This window comes from Anolis sagrei, chromosome 1, assembly GCF_037176765.1.
Source record: "Anolis sagrei isolate rAnoSag1 chromosome 1, rAnoSag1.mat, whole genome shotgun sequence".
NCBI lineage: Eukaryota > Metazoa > Chordata > Lepidosauria > Squamata > Dactyloidae > Anolis > Anolis sagrei.
The window spans coordinates 197,390,400-197,410,778 of NC_090021.1; the positions used below are offsets into that span (position 1 = coordinate 197,390,400).

A 20,379-nucleotide genomic window follows, 5' to 3' on the forward strand; every position below is an offset into this window, starting at 1 on the left:
CATTGTCAGATAAATGGATGTACAAAAATTTCGGCTACTTCCCATGTACTGTAATAATAATAATATTTTATTTATATCCTGCCCTATCTCCCCAAAGGGACTCAGGGTGGTTTCCAATGAAAGTAACAAATTGGCAATCATTCAAACAAATAACAAATCAAAACAGTGGATAAACAATCTTAATATAAAATTATAATTCAAAGGAGGCAAAGGGAGTCAAGTTGTTCATACATGAGTTGCATGGCAACCAGAAATGATTCAAGTTCTCTTTCAGGTCCAGGAGTGGGCCAACATGCAACTTATTAACACTGGTTTGAGAGAATTTGGAAGGGACTGGAAAGAAAAGGAAAGTTTTTCAGGTGTTTTTAGGCTGATTTTTAAGACTTTGGAGTTTCTCAGGGAAGCTATAGAAGCTGCATTTCTATATTCATGTAAATGGGGATAAGTTCTGTTTAACTGCATTAGGCTTATGTCTGAATAGCTATGTAAAGGATTGCCCTGTTAATGTTTTAATCAGTTTACAGATTATTTCTCAATAGACCTGCATTTTTCTTATAATTTCTTGATAGCATTTGCCAAAAGAATTAGACTTGAGTATTTCACAAATCACACCTATAATCTGGTATTAGCTATGTACTGCACAAATATTTTCCACATTTTTAAATCTGCCCTGTAAACCAAGAAGTAATAATACTTTGTCACATTACAGAAGAGTTCTAGGATTTCCATCTTAACTGGTGATAAAGTAATCTTAAGTCTTATGTATTATCTAAAGCATTTATTTTTTTCGTGATTAAAATTGATTTTTCTATCTCTGCTGTTCACCTCGTAAGTGCAGTGTGGCTGACTGAACAAATAACTAAACTTACTTTAGTTATATTGAGTAGATCAGCTAACCATAGAATCTTCTTGCATTTTTCAGATTTATCAACTTTAAACTTGTTAGTGTCCCCATTTTTACTTTGTCAGATCGAAATAGTCACTAAAGTGGGTTATTGTAGGTTTTTCGGGCTGTATGGCCATGTTCTAGAAGCATTCTCTCCTGACGTTTCACATGCATCTATGGCAGGCATCTCTGGGCGCAAGCTGGAATGTGTCCAGAGGAGGGCGACTAAAATGATCAAGGGTCTGGAGAACAAGCCCTACGAGGAGCGGCTTAGGGAACTGGGCATGTTTAGCCTGAAGAAGAGAAGGCTGAGAGGAGATATGATAGCCATGTATAAATATGTGAGAGGAAGCCACAGGGAGGAGGGAGCAAGCTTGTTTTCTGCTTCCTTGTAGACTAGGACGCGGAACAATGGCTTCAAACTACAAGAGCGGAGATTCCATCTGAACATTAGGAAGAACTTCCTGACTGTGAGAGCCGTTCAGCAGTGGAACTCTCTGCCCTGGAGTGTGGTGGAGGCTCCTTCTTTGGAAGCTTTTAAACAGACGCTGGATGGCCATCTGTCAGGGGTGATTTGAATGCAATATTCCTGCTTCTTGGCAGGGGGTTGGACTGGATGGCCCATGAGGTTTCTTCCAACTCTTTGATTCTATGATTCTGAGTATACTTTGAAACTTCCACATCTGTTGACATGTTTGCAGGCAATACAGGTAGATCATCCACCTCCAGTACCTTATACGTATCTTTACTCCCCCCCCCCCCCCCCCCCCCGCAACATTACTTCCTCCTTTCTCATATTTCTCCTCTGTTGCCTGGAAAAACCAAGGAAGAAATTGCAATGCAGGAAGCAATTTATGACACAGAGGAACATGCTGTAATCTAGATAATGTGTCATAAAATCATACAATGAAAGTACCAGCTTCCTGTCATCATGCTTTAGAAGGACCTGAAGTAATTCTTTCTTTCTCTCTTCCTTGAACATACCCAGCTTTGTTCTCCATGAATCATGGCACCACAGTTGAATCTTGCTATCAAACCAAAACTAAGCTTCATGAGTACATGAATGCATGTTAAGGTATCTTGTAACCACTAGTCTCACCAACTAATTCCTGTTGGTATGAGTCTTTGGTTCATAGATGAAGTAGCATGGGTAAGGAGAAGGGCTTCTTTTACCATTCGGATCCTTCCCCTTGAAGCTAAAAAAGACAGCATTTCTTATTCAAGAAAGAGAAGGGTGGATAGGAAGAGCAGAAAAGAACAATAACTGCTATAAAATACAAATGTAAGCCCAATATACTTAATTGTAAATTGCAGGCATTGTTTCAATCACACTAGTGGTGGACATTGGGTTGTGGTAGGTTGTAGGTTTTTCAGGCTGTATGGCCATGTTCTAGAAGCATTCTCTCCTGACGTTTCACCTGCATCTGTGGCAAGCATCCTCAGAGGTTGTGAGGAGCTCTGAGGATGCTTGTCACAGATGCAGGCGAAACGTCAGAAGAGAATGCTTCTAGGACATGACCGTACAGCACGAAAAACCTACAATAACCCAGTGATTCCGGCCATGAAAGCCTTAGGCAATACAGTAGTAGACATGTTTTTTCCATAAATTGACATGGCTATCCAATTATAGTGCAGTTATTCCCCTGAATTGCCATGGTTTTATTCTGTGGAATCCTGGAATTTGTAATTTAGGGAGAACCATTTGGGACTCTCAGGAAGAGCACTCCAGTACCTCTGACGAAACTACAAATCACAGGAGTCCATAGAGTGGAACCATGGCAATTGAAGAGGAATATAGGTTGAACATCCCTTTTCCAGATTTCTGAAATGTTCCAGAATCTAAAATTGTCAATATGAGTAGCTGAGACATTTTGCTTTCTGATGGTTCAATGTCCACAGACTTTGTTTTATGCACAATGTTATATTAAAAAAAAGTTATGTAAAATTATCTCCAGGTTGTGTGTGCATAAAGGTGTACATGAAACCTGAATGAATTTTGTGTTTAGATTGAGTCCCATTCAAGTGTTCCAAAAGCAGAGGGGGGGGGGGGGAATCTGAAATACAAAACACTTCTATGTTTAATTCCATTTTAATGTTTATATATTGTAGGTTTTGAATTGAAACTTGTATTGTTTCTAGCCACTTTGAGTCTCATTTACAAACAGAATGTGGGATGGTGACAACTATCATGATCATGATTGTCCCAAGCGTTTTGGATAATATGCAACCTGTAACTGGCCATAATGTGATTGGCTGTCAGGACTTATAACTACCGCTGGTCAAAGGCAGCTGTAGACTTTCAATTTTCCTAGATGGCTCTTATTTGATAGATGGGGAACTGAACCTCGACTTTCCCTGTTCAGACACCATCTCTTCTGAACATTTCTTTTCTTTGGTCCTCCTGATGGTCTCAGTTTTACTTCAGAGTTTTTCATCCAGCTGAATTTTCTTCTGGGAATGGTTCCTTTGAGAGGAAAACAAATCCTGCAAATATACATTAAGGACATTATGGGTTACATTTTTCACTGCAGGCCTCTCTGCCTCCCTGTTGCTCAGCCATTTCCCCAGCAACAGATGCATTGGAAGCAATAGGGAACATCCGTGATCGGCAGTTGCTAGGCGACAACTGGGAGAAGTTAGAGCTGCAGCTATGGCTGAATCAGGAAACCAAACCAGGCCTGCACATGGATGTTTTCTATCAGGGGAAACTGTAGTAGAGCACAACATTTCTGCAGAAGGCCACAGATTCAAGCTCTAAATAAGGCTGAGAAGAGCTTCTGTATATGATCGTGGAAAGCTCTTGACAATATTAGACTGTATTGAATGGCCTGACTAATGTATTGGTCTGCCAAGCAAGATTCCTTTCCATTATGAAGTTGCTAGCACATCAGTATATAAATTGATAATAATTTCATCAACAATGATACATTCCTATTAGGCATGTGCAATCCATGGTTCTAAATGGTTCTGAAGTACTTACAAAACTAAAGTTCTGGTTATGAAAACTAGGGGGTGCTGGTGCTTTGCTTCTACAGTGTTTCAAAATTTCATTATTATTTCATTATTTGTGCTATTTATGACAGAACCTATTAGGAACTGCCATTTATAATGAAATTTTGAAAGTTGTGTTAGAGTTCTGAAATTTTCACCACCAGAACTTTAGCAACACTGTAGAAGCAAAGCACCAGCATCCCCTAGTTTCCCCACCAGAACTTTAGTTTTGTAAGTACTTTAGAACCATGGATTGCACATGCCTACTTCCTATTCTTTCCCATAGGAAAATGTAGTTTTTCTTCAGTGGGTATAAAGATAAAAACAAAGTTAGAGTGAATATTCATTGATGGGTTCAAGGTATGGGAACTTGTTGCCTACCCCTTCCCTGAAAAAAGTCACTAACCCTGAAGGGTCTGCTGCGTTTTCAGATTGCGTTTTCAGATCAAGTCTCTACAGTAACTTCTTGAAGCATGAGCTGTAGTTACCCAATCTAGGAAATGAGCAAGATCTGTTCAGCTATCTTAAGGTACATCTGTACTGTAGAATTAATGCAGTTTGACACCACTTCAACTGCCCTTACAGAACCATGAGAGTTGTAGTTTTATGAAGTCTTTAGCCTTTCCTGCCAGAGGGGGCTGTGGCCTCACCAAACTACAAATCACATGATTTCATAGTATTGAGCCATGGTATTAATGCTACTGCATTAATTCTACAATGTAGATCCACCCTCAGTCTGCAAGTACTGTATTTCTTCAATTCTAAGACACACTTTTTGCTCTAAAAATTGGAAACATCTTAGAATCACAGATACACCTTATATACTGAAATTAGGGTGCCTCTTACAATCAGTGACATCTTACAATTGAAGAAATGCAGTATTTTTTAAAAAAATGTCAAGTTCTTAGAGGGGTCACAAGACATATTCTTTCTTTCACTCAGTTTATCTTTCACTTTCTTCTCTCTCTCTCTCTTTCTCTCTCTCCAGTTTTCTCAGTTTTTCTTTCTTTATCTCAGTCTTCCTTCCTTCCTTTCTTTCTTTCTTTCTTTCTTTCTTTCTTTCTTTCTTTCTTTCTATTCTCCTTATCCTTGGTTGGGAGACCTGCCCTGGTCCTGAACTCTGCCAACTCAAAATAAGGTTGATATGCTGCAAACCCTTGTTCTTTATATTTTTGTGAAGTGCCAGTAACATGTTGTACCTCTTCCCCTGCAGGTTTCCTTGGTTAGCTTAGTAGCCAATGCTCTGGGCTATTCTGAACTTGGTGCCATCAAATCCCTCCGAACACTAAGAGCTCTGAGGCCTTTGAGAGCCCTGTCAAGATTTGAAGGCATGAGGGTGAGACACCAATGAACAAACTTGAAGTAATATGTGCATGAATTGAGACTATTCGCGCAGAACAAGGAATGATAAATCGGTGCTGAAACGTTATGGTGTTTTCCATTCTTCTCTTGCTGCAGTGATCAGCATTTATAAAGGACAATCAACTGAACTATCTTTAGAGATGGTTTCCAATAAGTAAAGCATTTAATTCATCTTGGGCCTTGCATGTAGTTTGCTTAACATGATTTTGGGATTGCATTGTTAGCGTCAAGGCACAATACGAAGATTAGTTTGAGTGAGAGAGTGGGTGGAGCGTACAGGGCTGTGTCTACTGTGATTTCAAATTCAGAGTCCAACCAATCCATATTTTGTATCAGGAGAGTCTGAATTTGGAAACGCAAGCTAGGAATGACATATTAAGAATGTTTCCATAATTTCTCTCTTGCTTCAATTGTTCAGCAGGGTATTATAGGAAACAAAGGATTATGGAAGCCACACTGCACTGTTTTAGAAGTAATTGTTTGTATCAATTAGGAAAGAAACTTGGGGTGAATATGGATAATAGTCCCTTGTATATTTTTCTTTCTTTGAAATGTTATTGGCATTGCTACTATCATTCATTTCTACAGCAGCTGACAGTATACATGATGGTTTATAAATAAAACTGTATCAAAAAAAACAGCCAACCTTGCCAAAGAGATGCAAAGGAATGGAATAACTCTGCAATACAATAGTACAATAAATTTGTGGGGAAAAATAAGTTGTACAGTGAGATGTAAAAACAATGAGGGAAGGAGCAATCAGCAAATACTTACAGAGGCAATTGTATGGGTATGGCATTGTGAGTGAAAAGTACTAAACTGAGCCAAGGAAAAGCAAACTCTTGCTTAAGTGAAAAGCCTAGAACTCAGATCCACACAGGCAGGTAAAAAGAAAGAAGGTCTGAAAGATGTAGGGGAGCTGCCCAAAAAACCCGGTCTTACCCAGAGGATGGGGTGGCTACATGCCATCCCAATTAAAATCAGGATGGCATATAACCACACTGAAATCCCCCAATTTGGGGCTTGAGGGGAGAGGATGGGTGCCCGAACAGCTGAAATGGTTGTGTGGATTGGGCCCAGGAATCATGTCTAATCCCCACAGAGCCTACGCCTGATAAGACCCAGATTTCACTTGAAGCTCTGGATCTTACCAGATATTTAATTAATTTGGAACAAACCAAGGAAACCTTAGTTTGTTTCAAATTAATTTGGTTTTTCAGGAGGTGTCATTTGGATGCCTCTGGTAAAACTGAGACAGGTCCGGGGATATGTCTGGATGGGCCCTAATGCAATTATTTAGCAAAAAAGAAAAAAGGCAACCTGATTTCACTACAGCCTCCATGTGAGGGACAAAAGACATTGTCAAAAATAAAACCAAGATTATGTGCTGCTTTCAGTTGAGAATCAGCACTGTGCAATCGTTTGAGCTTTGTCTATGGCCCCATCTACACTGACATATAATGCAGATTAACTGCATTGAACTGATATATGACAGTGACTCATATAATCCAGTTCAATTTAGTATAGATGGGGCTTATGACTTTGGAGACAAGGTTCCAGTGCCCACTTAGCCATGGAAACCCACTGGGTGAGATTAAGCAAGTTACATTCTGTGGAACTTAGAGGAAAGCAGTGCCAATTCTCCCTGAACAAATCTTGCCACAAAACCTCCCGGATAAGGTTTTCTTAAGGTTACATTAAGTCAGAAATGGCTGGAAGAAACACAACAACAATGGGCTCCTTCACAGGATAAATGACTATAAATCTTTAGAAATCTGTTTGCCTGATCTCGCTATTTCCTTCCATCAACATGTTTTCATTGTTCATTAAATTCTTTAAGTGTGTGGCTTTGGTTTGGAATGCATGTGTTGTAGTGACATTGTTCACTGTGTGCCCTTGGAAATTACAATATATTTACAATGAATGCATTGAGACATAATTTAAATGCTAATGTGCACCAGATCTTCACTATAGACTCTCAGAAGATAAACCTTTAGAAGCTCCTGAATTGACTCAGAAGTTAGACCTTAATTTGAAAGCTAAAGTCAAATCATAGCAGACACTTTAAAAGATGTTCTCATGGAGAGAAAAACATATATTTTGTGAATTATTAAACATCAATATGTTATTCATTATTAATATGTTATTTCTTGTTTAAATTGGAAAGATATATTCTTCTCTCCCTTTCCATATAAAAGTATGGAAATTTCAAAAGCTACTTGACAATTTGGTTAACTGTTGAATGTTCTTGTTATACCATTGTTGTGAAGATTTGTTGTCTGTCTTACTGCATCTCAGGGAATTGATTTGGGGATTTTGCTTATTGATTGTTCCAATCTGAGCCATTCTTTGGTTGGTGCCCTATGTTTTTATGTTGTTGTTTTTATTCGTAAATTAATATTTTAACTTTTTTTCCTTTTCTTTCCTCCAGTGCATACAAATGTTTGATTCCATCTCACCACTATCAGGTTTTCTTTTAATTTTATTTTGCACCTTGTTGGATTTAGTTTCTGCTTTTTCACAGTTGTTGTTTTTATATTCTACCATTAGCAAAAGGATGTTCCCATATGTGTGCATTTATATATACAGTTATTTAAGATGATTCATTAACCACCTCTAAAAGATGAACTGAGATTATTTTCTCTTCCCCCCCCCCTCCCGCCCCACATTTGTGCACTAGGTGGTTGTGAACGCCCTTGTAGGTGCAATCCCGTCCATCATGAATGTACTTCTAGTCTGTCTAATATTCTGGCTGATCTTTAGCATCATGGGTGTGAATCTGTTTGCTGGCAAGTTCTACCATTGTGTTAACACCACAACAGGCGAAATGTTTAACATCAGTGAGGTTGACAATAAAACTCAGTGTGATGATCTCGTAAGCAGAAACCTCGATGCCCGGTGGAAAAACGTGAAAGTAAACTTTGACAACGTTGCAGCTGGTTATCTTGCACTGCTTCAAGTTGTAAGTAATTTCTTGTTCTGCCTGTCCAAGTACAATACAAAGAGAAGTTACTGTAGCTCACTTGGCTTTACTCTAAAACTCAAGAAATCAGGTTGTGTTTGCTTCAAACTGAGTCCAATATTCAAGGCAGAGGTAAAGACCTTCCAAACATTAGGAATTCATTGTGTACTTCCTGAACATACAAGGAGACCATGGATCAAGTGAGTAGATGACATTTGCCATTGCCTTAATCTAAATCAGTGGTTCTTAACCTGTGGACTGCAGGCCACCAGTGGACTGCGGGCCACCTGTGGGCTGCAAGGACAAAAATCTGGCCCATGAGCCTCCTTCCTCTTTATTTATTTTATTGAATATTTTATTTTATTTCTGCTCCTTTTGCGCTGCCTGCCACTCCTTCCCTGACGCTGACCATGGCATATGTTCTGTATCAGAAACTAGAGCTGATGTCGTCTATCCAATGCAATTTTCTGAATCAGCACCCCAAACCAAATCTAAAGTTGACAAAAAAAACCTGATTTGTAACCTTTTTGGTCCTAATGTTGGAGAGTGGTCCCTGATCAAAGTGGTTCCTGGTGAAGTAGTCCCTGGTCTAGTGGTCCCTGGTCAAGTGGTACCTGGTCAAAAAAAGGTTGGGAACAACTGATCTAAATTCATCTCCATCAGAGGTCAACTTTATTACAATATTGGGACAGACTATTTAGGTAGTGGCACTGCATTCATGTATATCATGCTCTATTTTCTTCCAGCACAGGACCAAAAGGCATTTTAGAACAAATTAAAGCAACTTATTATGCCTAGTACCAATTTAGCTGGCTTGTAGAATGAGGCAACTAAAACTACTTGAAAATATGTTATTAATATGATGAAATTTAGATTATCTGATTAACTGATTTTTTTAAAAAATTATTTAATCTGCATAAGTTGTATTGAAACATTGATAAAAGTCAAGAAATAGAATGTATAAATGAATAGTTATTATTCATATTTAAATTTTTTTTAAGTGGACAGAAAAGTGAGTCAAGAAGTAAATGCTTTAAAAAGTATGTGTTTTCAGATAAAAAGATGTAAGAACATCCTGTAGCATTTTTGATACAGCTGGAAAAAGAATTTTATAATTTAATCTTTTATAGACTCCACTTTACTTGTTCAGTGCATTGTAAATCACTCTAGTAATGAACTAAATATTTGTTGTTTCAAACATTACTAGCAAAATCAGGAATAATCAAAAATTAAATTGTTTCTTGCCTCATTGTCATACACTTATATAATGTAATATGAGAAGTGGTCTAAAATATAAAGCTGAGTTATCCGTTATCTATAACTTCTATCAGAGTAACTTAAGCAGCAAGTTTGAAAGCTGGAGCTATGTAGACAGTTCCTATATTCAAAAAATACAGCAAATTCATTCCATGTTCTTCGTCGTATTCAAAGGCTAATACAATCCTGATCAAAGCTTTTTCTAACACCAGGAGCCCATTCACATTACGCAGTTAAAATGTTGTGAATCACCTTTAACTGCTGTGTTTTCATCCTGTGCAAACCTGGGCTTTTGGATTTTAGAGAAAGATATTTCAAACTCTGAGGCAGAGAGATTATGTTGCCTTAGTTTCTGTGTTTACCATGTCTTCACTGTTGTTATCAAAACTACTGTACTAAGTAAGGTAGAAAGAATAAATATGCCAGTACGGTGGCTAAAGTATTGCTGCATTCCAGACACAAGGCTCTGGGGACCTTTCATTAGATCATGAATGCCAAATGATAAAATCATTCTTTAAAGTATAGATTTACCTTCTTTCCCAAATGATGGCATCAGCATTTCATGTATATATGCGAGATAACTAAGTTCACTACATCTAATATGCTGGCTGTTATTTAAACTCTGGTCTGATCTTTATCATGCTGTGAGCAAACCCACTGAAATCTCCAGGAATTAAGTTAGCTGTGATTAATGTAAGTCACATTTATTCCAGTGGATTTGTCCGAAGACTGCTAAGTCTTGATCCCGCTCCCTGTATCTTCACAACTATGTTTAATATTTCCATTTTATTTCTAGGCTACTTTTAAAGGATGGATGGATATTATGTATGCAGCTGTTGATTCACGAGATGTGAGTATCATCTACATCCATTATATATTATACATGGCATTCTGTAGCACATGAAATTCCATTCAATAACACCTACTGTCTAGGGGCACATCTACACTGACCAGATTTTTGTGGCAGACTTCCAATGCATTTAAACTGCATCCAGCAAAGTCAGGGGAAATTCTGAGTTAAACCCCTTAATCCAATTCAGCAATTAATGCAACACAGCACATGGTGAAATTGGCTCTACAAAATCTGAATTGCATTGTAGACACCCACCCTTACTGAAGTACTCTGTGGGCACTTCCACACAGGGCTTAAACCTGTGCAGAAGTAGGTTTAAATCCCCACAACCCACCCAAAACCCAGGCTTTCACAGGGAGGATGGCTACATGTTATCCCAATAACAATAGGGATAGCGTGCATCCACCCTCCTGACCCCCAAAATAACCCCTACAAAGTTTTTAAAAACCTTACCCGGCTGCCATTACAGTCCTCCTCTGGACAGGAGGGTGCCAGGAGGACCATAATGGCAGCCAGGTATGTTTTAAAAATGTTTTAGGGGTCATGTGGGGCTGAGGGGAGCCCAAAAGGTTTGGGATGGCTAATGGGGAACTCACTCTCAGGTATTCCTAGGACTACCCGGAAGTGAGTTCCCACAGGCCCAATACCTTTCAGGAAGGCCCAGATCTAATGAGGTATTTAATTAATTCAGAATAACCGATATTATTCCAAATTAATTCATTTTTACCAAGAGCATAATTTGAACGCCCCCAGTAAAAACCCAGACAGGTCCCACGTTTTCCATCCCAAACCTTTTTTTTTTTTTTTGCAATCATACTGCAGAAATTATATTTTTAATCAAGATCAAATTCAAATCATTGGTATGATTGCTTCCCCTCCTTATCCATCCCAAAATCTACACTTATATTATATATAAAACACATATACTTCAGAACAGTTCCTACAATAATTAGATGATTTCCCCCCTTACACCCCTCCTATTACAGTGACATCCTGTCCTTTGGGTTGAAGACATTCATATACAGCTTTGCCCTTCCATCCCAGTAAAACATTCACCCATTTTTCCATCTAGCACAAGAATCATCATCTAAAAATTTCAAGCAAAAGATTCTAACAAAGCTCAAATTATGGATTCTATTCTAATTGCTTTCCCTTCTTCTTACAAAGTTCAAAGATAGTTCCCATTCAGAATTCTTTTCTATTCCCTCCCTGTTTATCATGGCCAATTTATCCACATCCCTCCTTCCAAAAACTTTCACTATCCATTTTTTTACTTTTCTTTTTTTCTCTCCTTCCTGTCTAGCCCATCCCTTTGCCTTCTTCCCCTTCCCTTCTCTAATGTTGCATCCTCCTTTCTTCTTGAATCTAATAATTTTTCTAGTTCAAATTTGTTTCTTCTGCAAAACTCCCTGGCTTTCATTCTGAGTCGGGTACATATTGTCTATCTGTAAAGTGTGAAGATATAGCTCCGTACACTTGATCCCAATCTTTATCCAGGTCCATCTCCTCTCCTGATACTCACCAAAGTGCAAATCTTCCATTTATGTATATTTTCCACTGTTACTTCTTTTATGCCACCAAATCCCAAGCCTAGCATTGAATTGTTATTTTATGAAAAGAATGCATTAGTGCCTGTCTAGTGTTTCTGTACTGCGATTCTGTATTTTTTAATGGATTGTAGGTAGAAGAACAGCCACATTATGAGGACAACCTGTACATGTATCTTTATTTTGTTATCTTCATCATCTTTGGATCATTTTTTACCTTAAACCTTTTCATTGGTGTCATCATAGATAACTTCAATCAGCAAAAAAAGAAGATAAGTATTTCAACTATATCTTTGTGCTCTGGATTTAAAACTATGGATTGGTCCTGTAAATGGCCAAATCTTTCCTAGTATGCAAAATAACTTTGAAAGAATAGAAGAGCTGATATTTTTTTTTGTTATACAAAACAAAGGTACATCTTTACAGTACAATTAAAGGCCGGCAGGAGTGAGACTCAATGGGTCTTAGTGCCGCTCATCTCCACAACCAAAAACAACCTATTCTATCTATGTGACACTATGTCTCAGACCTCAAGACCTTCTGCTTTAGGAAAGCATGGGCAGAGATGGGCTCTTAAGATATATTCTCATGCCAAACCACTCTGGGCCTTGAAGGACAAGGCTGGCACATTGACTTGTGTCTGGCAACAGCCAGTAGAGTTGGTGTAATGTTGGAATATATTTCGTTTACTTCTCTTCATTCAAAAGTATTTTGTGGCATTTTCAACTGTGTGTGCTAAAATATGTTTGTTAATAATCATGTGAATTCATCTGTAGATATGGTTGTAACTAGTTCTGGTTTCATTTTTTTCACTTTGGAGGCCAAGACATCTTTATGACAGAAGAACAGAAGAAATACTACAATGCAATGAAAAAATTAGGCTCTAAAAAGCCACAAAAACCCATACCTAGACCAGGGGTAAGAATGCTTATACATTTCTCAGTTTGCTGATACATGTTTGCCTCTTAATATTTTAATTCAGAAATAAGCATGGTAAATGCACTTGTGACAGTTAAATTTGTAAAACTCTAGGTAGTGGTGCCAAGTTTAATATGTCTCTCAAAGAAATTCAGATGGATTTTATGTACTGGTTTCTTTTTTGTCTGCTTCCTATGTCTATCAAAAAAAGAAAAAGAAAAGCTATGATATTTATTGTTCCCTGAGAAAAGATAGCAGGAAGCAAATTTTAAATGCTTGTTCTTCAAAGAAAGAGGACACACTTTCTTTAAAGAGAAACTTTAGCACACTTGTAAAGAGAAATATGATTACATTCTTAACCTTGTTGTTGTTTTTACAGAACAAGTTCCAAGGCATGGTCTTTGACTTTGTAACAAAGCAAGCTTTCGACATCAGCATCATGATTCTTATTTGCCTTAACATGGTCACCATGATGGTGGAAACAGATGACCAAAGTAAAGAAATGGAAACCATTTTATCTAGGATTAACCTGGTCTTCATTATCCTTTTTACTGGAGAATGTGTGCTCAAATTGACTTCTCTTCGTCATTACTATTTCACCATTGGCTGGAACATTTTTGATTTTGTAGTTGTCATCCTCTCCATTGTAGGTGAGAACCAAATGTTTTCAAGAATGAATGGGAACTAGAGTATAATTATCTACTTTTTAAAAATGAAGTGGTGTTTTATGAAGATATTTTAAGGCCTGTCCAAACAGTATCTTTATCCCAGGAGCTTCCGCAGCAAACAGGAAGGTGGCCAGACACTGTTCCCTGTAAATGTGGAAGCAGTCGCTACAAATCGTGAAAATCACAAGATTTTCAGGTGCAAGAATACCCCGGTTCTGAACCAAAAATCCACATCTTCAAATGTTTGTATATCCCTGTTCTCGGGATATCACAGAATTTTTTTATCTAGGTTTGTTCCCAGGTTTTAGATGTTTGTTCTTGATTGATCCGTTCCTAAAAAAAAAGGTGGCAGTTGAGCAGAATGTGAAAACTTTGTGTGCCAGAAAATTCATAAAATGTGTGGAAGGCACATTTTCTCTGGCTAGGGCAATATTGTGGTCTCCTAGTCAACATTGTACAATGTTTCACAATAAGCGCAATCAGGAACAGACATGTATAACCCAGGAACAGCACCCTGACTGCACGGATGGCCCTTCATCTTATATAACCCAGGAACGGAATTCACACAATGATTTGCATATTTGCATCTTGAATTCTTTAAAAAAAAGCATCCCATGGTGGCCATCTTAGGAGCCTACAAATCTCGCAACAACAACGGACACAGAAATCCCGGGACCAACAGGTCTGTATGTGGACCTTTTCTGAAGTCCCGGTATTTTTTTGCTCCTGATTAAAACCTGTGATTTCCTGCTGTCTGGAAGGGCCCTTAATCTTTAGGACAGTAAATGTATAACCTAGAAAAGGATTAACTCATGTTTAATGGCAAACTCTTATATGATGTGGTGATTGTAAAGAATGAAGTCTCTCATTTTCTTCCCAGTCCTACTGCATATCCCATGCTTGATTTCTACTTAGTGGAAATCATTGCTTACTATTATATATGTTGGATCAGCAAACTCTGATTTGCATTTGTCCCACAACCCAGAATTATGAATAAGTTTATATATACTGATTTTGATATAATATAAAACAATGGCATTGAATAGGAGATAAATGAATTGGTGGAGGTCAAATGGAGGAAGAGAAGTCAGAAAGTATGTGCTAATTTGTTCATATCACCTGTAGAACAAAGATTTTGTGGTTGGGTGAATTTGTTCCCATCTGCATTGTATTTCAGGTAGAAATTTATAACTTTTTATAGACTGGAATCTCATTAAATTAGGAATGTAAACAGTATCCAGATCTTTTTCAGCTTGATTTGATTTTTTTAAATTCTGCTTGAGATTAAAAACACCAGCACTTTTTCAATCCATATTAGCATAGCCCAAAACATTATGTTGCACCAAAACATGTTTCCTGTATCATCATTGTATTTTGTGCAAAAAGCATTCACAAAATGTGTGCATAAATGGGCAAAACATCAGTAGTGTGCAAAAAACAAATCTTGCCAGCAAAGAAAATATTTACTCAAACATGTAAAAATAAATAAGTAAAGTTTTACATCCCTGCATCCAATAGGATGTTTGCATTTGGGCTGCACATACTTTTTTCAATCCAAATATACTACTTCCATCAGGAGACTAATATTTATTTTTCCTAATCTAGACATCTTTCCATTTGGTCACATAAAACATCTGCTGTACACAAAGTGCCAACAGACTAAAGATAAAAATTGTTGTCTAACTGTCCAGTCTTATATTAAGCGCTTCACACCTCTATTCTATCCTTAACTATTGACAGGTAGGAAAGGTGTAAAAATGGTCTCTGTTTAACAGTGTCTATTCTTATAGCATCGTTCTACACAGAACTGTATAACAAAATAAATGTGAACTTTGAGAGTCAACCTCTAAAAGCCCAACCTCACCTCATGCCATAACAGTGTGTCTCTGTAAGAATATCCTGTGATAGTGACTTGATGATACATGTAGTGTTACTGCCCACACAGGGGGCTAAAACCTCACCTTTTTGGCAAGGGGATGGCCACTTTTACCACCTATGCCAATTTTCAGGTTTTTTTTTAAAAAAAAACATGGAATAAACCTGGATTCTGGGTTAATTTATATTATTATGAGGCATTGTTTGGATAATAATGTGCCTCCTAGTCTACATTGTAGTGCAATGTCGATGGGACTTAACAGGATTGGGCAGCATCCTAAAACAAAAAGCCCTGGTAGGGCTTAATGGACAGCATTGAATATAGTACATGAAACAATGCAATTTACTTATTCCGACAGTCTCTTAGGTGTGCATCATAGAGCAGGTAAGGAAAGATAACTCTGAGCACATTACTCAGATTGACTGCATATCTGTTAAATTACTATGGAAACAGTTCCTTCAATTCAACAATCCTTTAAAACAAAATGCTGAAAGAATTATACAACACACATGTATTTTTGCATGATTAATCAATTTCATGATACAAACACAGAAGATATGATCAGTCATGATATCATTCTGTGTTAATACATTACAAAATACATGCTTATATTTGAACACATGGCAGTGTGTGAATCCTTTTCTTTACATATATATCATATCCATGGATAAAAGGTAAGAGTTTCCCCTTGACATTAAGTCTAGTTGTGTCTCATTCTGGAGGGTGGTACTCATCTCCATTTCTAAGCCAAAGAGGTTGCATTGTCCATAGACACCTCCAAGGTCATGAGGCTAGCACGACGGCATGGAACGTCATTACCTTCCTGCAGAAGTGGTACCTATTGATCTCACATTTGCATGTTTTCGAACTGCTAGGCTGGCAGAACCTGGGCCTAACAGCGGGAGTTCACCCTGCTCCCCGGATTCAAACCACCAACCTTTCAGTCAGCAAGTTCAGCTGAGCGGTTTAACCCACTGCACCACCAGGCACCCCTAACATACAGTTGTTGTTGTTGTTTATTCGTTCAGTCACTTCCAACTCTTCATGATCTCATGGACCAGCCCGCTCCAAAGCTCCCTGCCAGCTGTCAATCAGTCTGGGTTTTTTTTATGTTTAACTGCAACCCAGCTTTTGCACTTTCTTCTTTCACCTTGTTTAGAAGGTTCCTCAGCTCCTCTTCACTTTCGGCCATCAAAGATAAATACAGTTAGCTTTATAAAATAAAAGAATAAAAGATTTTCAGCACCACATACTCTGGGTTGCCTGGCCTCTTTATTCTTTTTCACTGTGATTATGTGCTTTCTAGTTATTTCTTTCATGAAATGGTAGATACTGAAAAGAAATAATGTTTTTGCAATAGCTAGTATCTTTATTAACTTGCACTTGGTTTTAAACTGTGTTTTGAGAAAGACTGAGATACAAATAACATAAAATAGAAGTAATAACAGAATCTTGGGTTTGATGGCAAAATATCAGTCTATGAATAATAATATTCAGACTATAAAACTAGTGCTGCATTTAAATATCTCTCTTTTACAGGTATGTTCCTGGCAGAGATCATTGAGAAATACTTTGTGTCGCCCACCTTGTTCCGCGTGATCCGACTTGCCAGGATCGGCCGGATCCTGCGTCTCATCAAAGGGGCCAAAGGGATCCGCACTCTGCTCTTTGCCTTGATGATGTCTCTCCCTGCCTTGTTCAACATTGGCCTCCTCCTTTTCCTTGTCATGTTCATCTACGCAATCTTTGGGATGTCCAACTTTGCCTACGTAAAGAGAGAAGTTGGAATCGATGACATGTTCAACTTTGAAACTTTTGGCAACAGCATGCTGTGCCTCTTCCAGATCACCACCTCAGCAGGCTGGGATGGCCTCCTGGCCCCCATTCTCAACAGTGGACCCCCAGACTGTGACCCAGAGATAGATCACCCAGGCAGTTCGGTCAAAGGAGACTGCGGCAACCCTTCTGTTGGGATTTTCTTCTTTGTCAGTTACATCATCATATCTTTCTTAGTGGTGGTAAACATGTATATTGCTGTCATTCTGGAGAACTTCAGTGTGGCAACAGAAGAGAGTGCTGAACCTCTCAGCGAGGATGATTTTGAGATGTTCTATGAGGTCTGGGAGAAATTTGACCCAGATGCCTCCCAGTTCATAGAATATAGTAAACTCTCAGATTTTGCTGCTTCACTGGATCCTCCTCTTCTTATACCAAAACCAAACCATGTTCAGCTTATAGCAATGGATCTGCCCATGGTCAGTGGGGACAGGATTCACTGCCTTGACATCTTGTTTGCCTTTACAAAGCGTGTTTTGGGAGAAAGTGAGGAAATGGATTTACTCAGAGTACAAATGGAAGACCGGTTCATGCAAGCCAATCCTTCCAAAGTTTCCTATGAACCAATTACAACCACACTGAAACGGAAGCAGGAGGAAGTATCTGCTACTGTCATTCAACGGACCTTCAGGCGTTTCCTCTTAAAACAGAAAGTTAAACAAGTGACGTCTCTGTTTAATAAAGATAAATGTAAAGATGGTGATATCCTCCCCATCAAAGACATGATTACAGACAAATTTAATGGGAACTCCACTCCAGAGAAGACAGATGAGAGTTCATCCACAACCTCCCCACCTTCGTATGATAGTGTTACGAAACCAGACAAAGAGAAATATGAAAAAGGTAAAGGAGACAGAGACTACAAAGGTAAAGATGTTAGGGCTAGCAAAAAGTGAAGCAAGCTTTGACTTGTTTTTGGATCCAAAATTTGTTTACAGCCTTTGAAAGGGGTGTATTTATCAGCAAAACTCCATTGGGAGATTTATGCCAAACTGCCAGTTTTTACCTATAAATATATTACATATATATATGTACATATATATTTTAAAATCTCTCTAAAGGTCAGTGCCTCTAATAAGACAGTGACCCTTGTCACAAGGCTGCAGCCCTGTAAAACAAGGTCTCAGCTTACCACTGTAGTCACTACAGGAGATTGTGTAAAAGAGAGAAAGGGTTTGGCTTCTCGGAGTAAGGTATGCAAAAGTAGGACATGAGTGTTTAATATATTGCAAGACACTTAGTACGAGTAAGTGTTCTCACTGTGTGTATTTCAGCTGCCACATTTGCCATATTTTTACACACACACACACAAGTGCACATGCAGTGTAGGTGAATCTATGGTTTTTTTAAAATCCGCAGGGCGTTTACTATTATATGTGACTATTTTTGTAAATGGGTTTTCTGTTACAGGGGGAGGGACAGGGTGGGCTTTCCAGGATCCAGCATTCAATTCCCTCATTCCAAAACCTACAGATATTGACACCATCTAGATCATGCATGGAAGCAAAGTGACAGAGTGTCAGGCAGAGTTTTTCACGACTCCTCTACTGGTCAGCTCGGAAATGTGTTTGGGTTTTTGAAATACAATTTCAGATATTCTGTTGACAAGGGGAACATCCTCTTTGCCTGCAGTTGATTTTTTTTTAAAAAGAAGATGCCAAAGGCATTTTTATGTGACCATTAAACCCACACACCCAGATACATCCACAAACATTTTAGGCCCAAGAGATTTGTTTGAACTCAGTCCATTACCTAAAGTATGTAACATCATTTCTGCACTGAAGAATCATTAACATTATGGGTTAATTCCCAATATAGATCACTGCAATTATAGCCTATCACAAAGAGGAGCAAACAATGTGTCCCATGCCAGAGGTGCCTGTCAAATTGAGGCTGTGGTCAAATGGCTGGGGGAAGAAAAGGACAGTTATGCATAAACATGCCCAGAAAAAGTTAAGAAATGGGCAGAAAGAATCTGTAATGGATTACATTGTCTTAAAGTATTGCATAGTTTTGCGCTTTCAGCACAGTTCATGCCTAAGTTCTAACTAACCTCATCCTGCCACAAAGCGTTCTGCTACATGATGTAGATACTCATTTTACACAGTTGTACATACTTGAGGTCACAAATTATCAGGCCACAGTGTGTTTTGGCAGACATGTGCCACAACAAGGCACCGCTTGCAAGTTCTTGAGAGATAATATCTTGTGTTCCTTACCATTTTAGATCATTTGGAGGGTGCTGATGCATGTGAATATTGCCTTTGCTACCGTTGTACTTTGATCCTTCCACTAATCACATTTTTATTTCTATGGGAAAAGGTGACATGAATGGAAGTTGCCTCACTTCTTTCTATTACTGAGTAGTAGGTTGCCGTTTATGAGCTTTGGTGGGGGAGAGCCTTTCAGAACCTCAGTCGGCTACTATGTGGTATGAACCAAGGTTGGGGGATGTGTGGCCCTTCAGATATTGTTTGACTGGACAGCTTAGCCAAGGGTGGAAGGTGATAGGGGTCACAGCACAACTTCTGGAGGGCCACATCTTCCATATCCCTTGTATAAAAAAGACTGCATACTGTTTAAACCTGTTGACAATGCAGTTAGCATATGTAAATAGTGTAAAAAAAAAACCAAAGCAGCATTTATGTACATAAAATTATGTTCAGATTCATGCAGCTTTCTTTTCCAAAGTCACTTTGTTTACTTTATACTCATTGTATCTTTCAACAGAGACCTCCACAGTACAAAAATAAAATAAAAAATGGATGAACATTTGTTGATGGCTTTGTTTCAGAACTCCTTCCTGATATGGGGATTTTGATATGAAATATAATAATATTTCACATCAGGATTGGTTTGAATGAGTGCCCCACAGGGCTTTTGGGCCTCTGCATAACAGCAGTAGTCACTTCTCCCTTCACAGATGCATGCTTCCAAAGACTGGGGTGATTATTTAAGTTTGCTACAAAACTGCCTTTCTTCCACTTAAATCCTCTATTATTTTCCCCATATAATTCATATTTGGGTAGCTTGGGAAGATTTAGTAGGGGCCATGGCTCTGTAAGTGAACATCGTGTTTTGAGTGTTGACTATCCCAACTTCAATCTCTGGTATAGGTGTCGGCGGTGGTACAGTGGGTTAAACCCTTGTCCTGGCAGGGCTGAAGACTGACAGGTCACAAGTTTGAATCTGGGGAGAGCACGGATGAGCTCCCTCTGTCAGC

The 20,379-nt window shown here is 38.5% G+C and overlaps 1 protein-coding gene across 1 annotated transcript in view; it reads left to right on the top strand.

The window, feature by feature from the left end:
• LOC132776472 (sodium channel protein type 3 subunit alpha) overlaps positions 1–19,918 on the top strand; it is a 90,561-nt gene extending 70,643 nt beyond the window's left edge. The window contains 7 exon segments of the mRNA XM_067471946.1: positions 5,091–5,213; positions 7,920–8,201; positions 10,255–10,308; positions 11,993–12,130; positions 12,672–12,776; positions 13,156–13,426; positions 16,860–19,918. Of these exon segments, the coding sequence (XP_067328047.1) occupies positions 5,091–5,213; positions 7,920–8,201; positions 10,255–10,308; positions 11,993–12,130; positions 12,672–12,776; positions 13,156–13,426; positions 16,860–18,052 (2,166 nt within the window). The 3' untranslated portion in view covers positions 18,053–19,918.
• Positions 19,919–20,379: the final 461 nt, after the last annotated feature.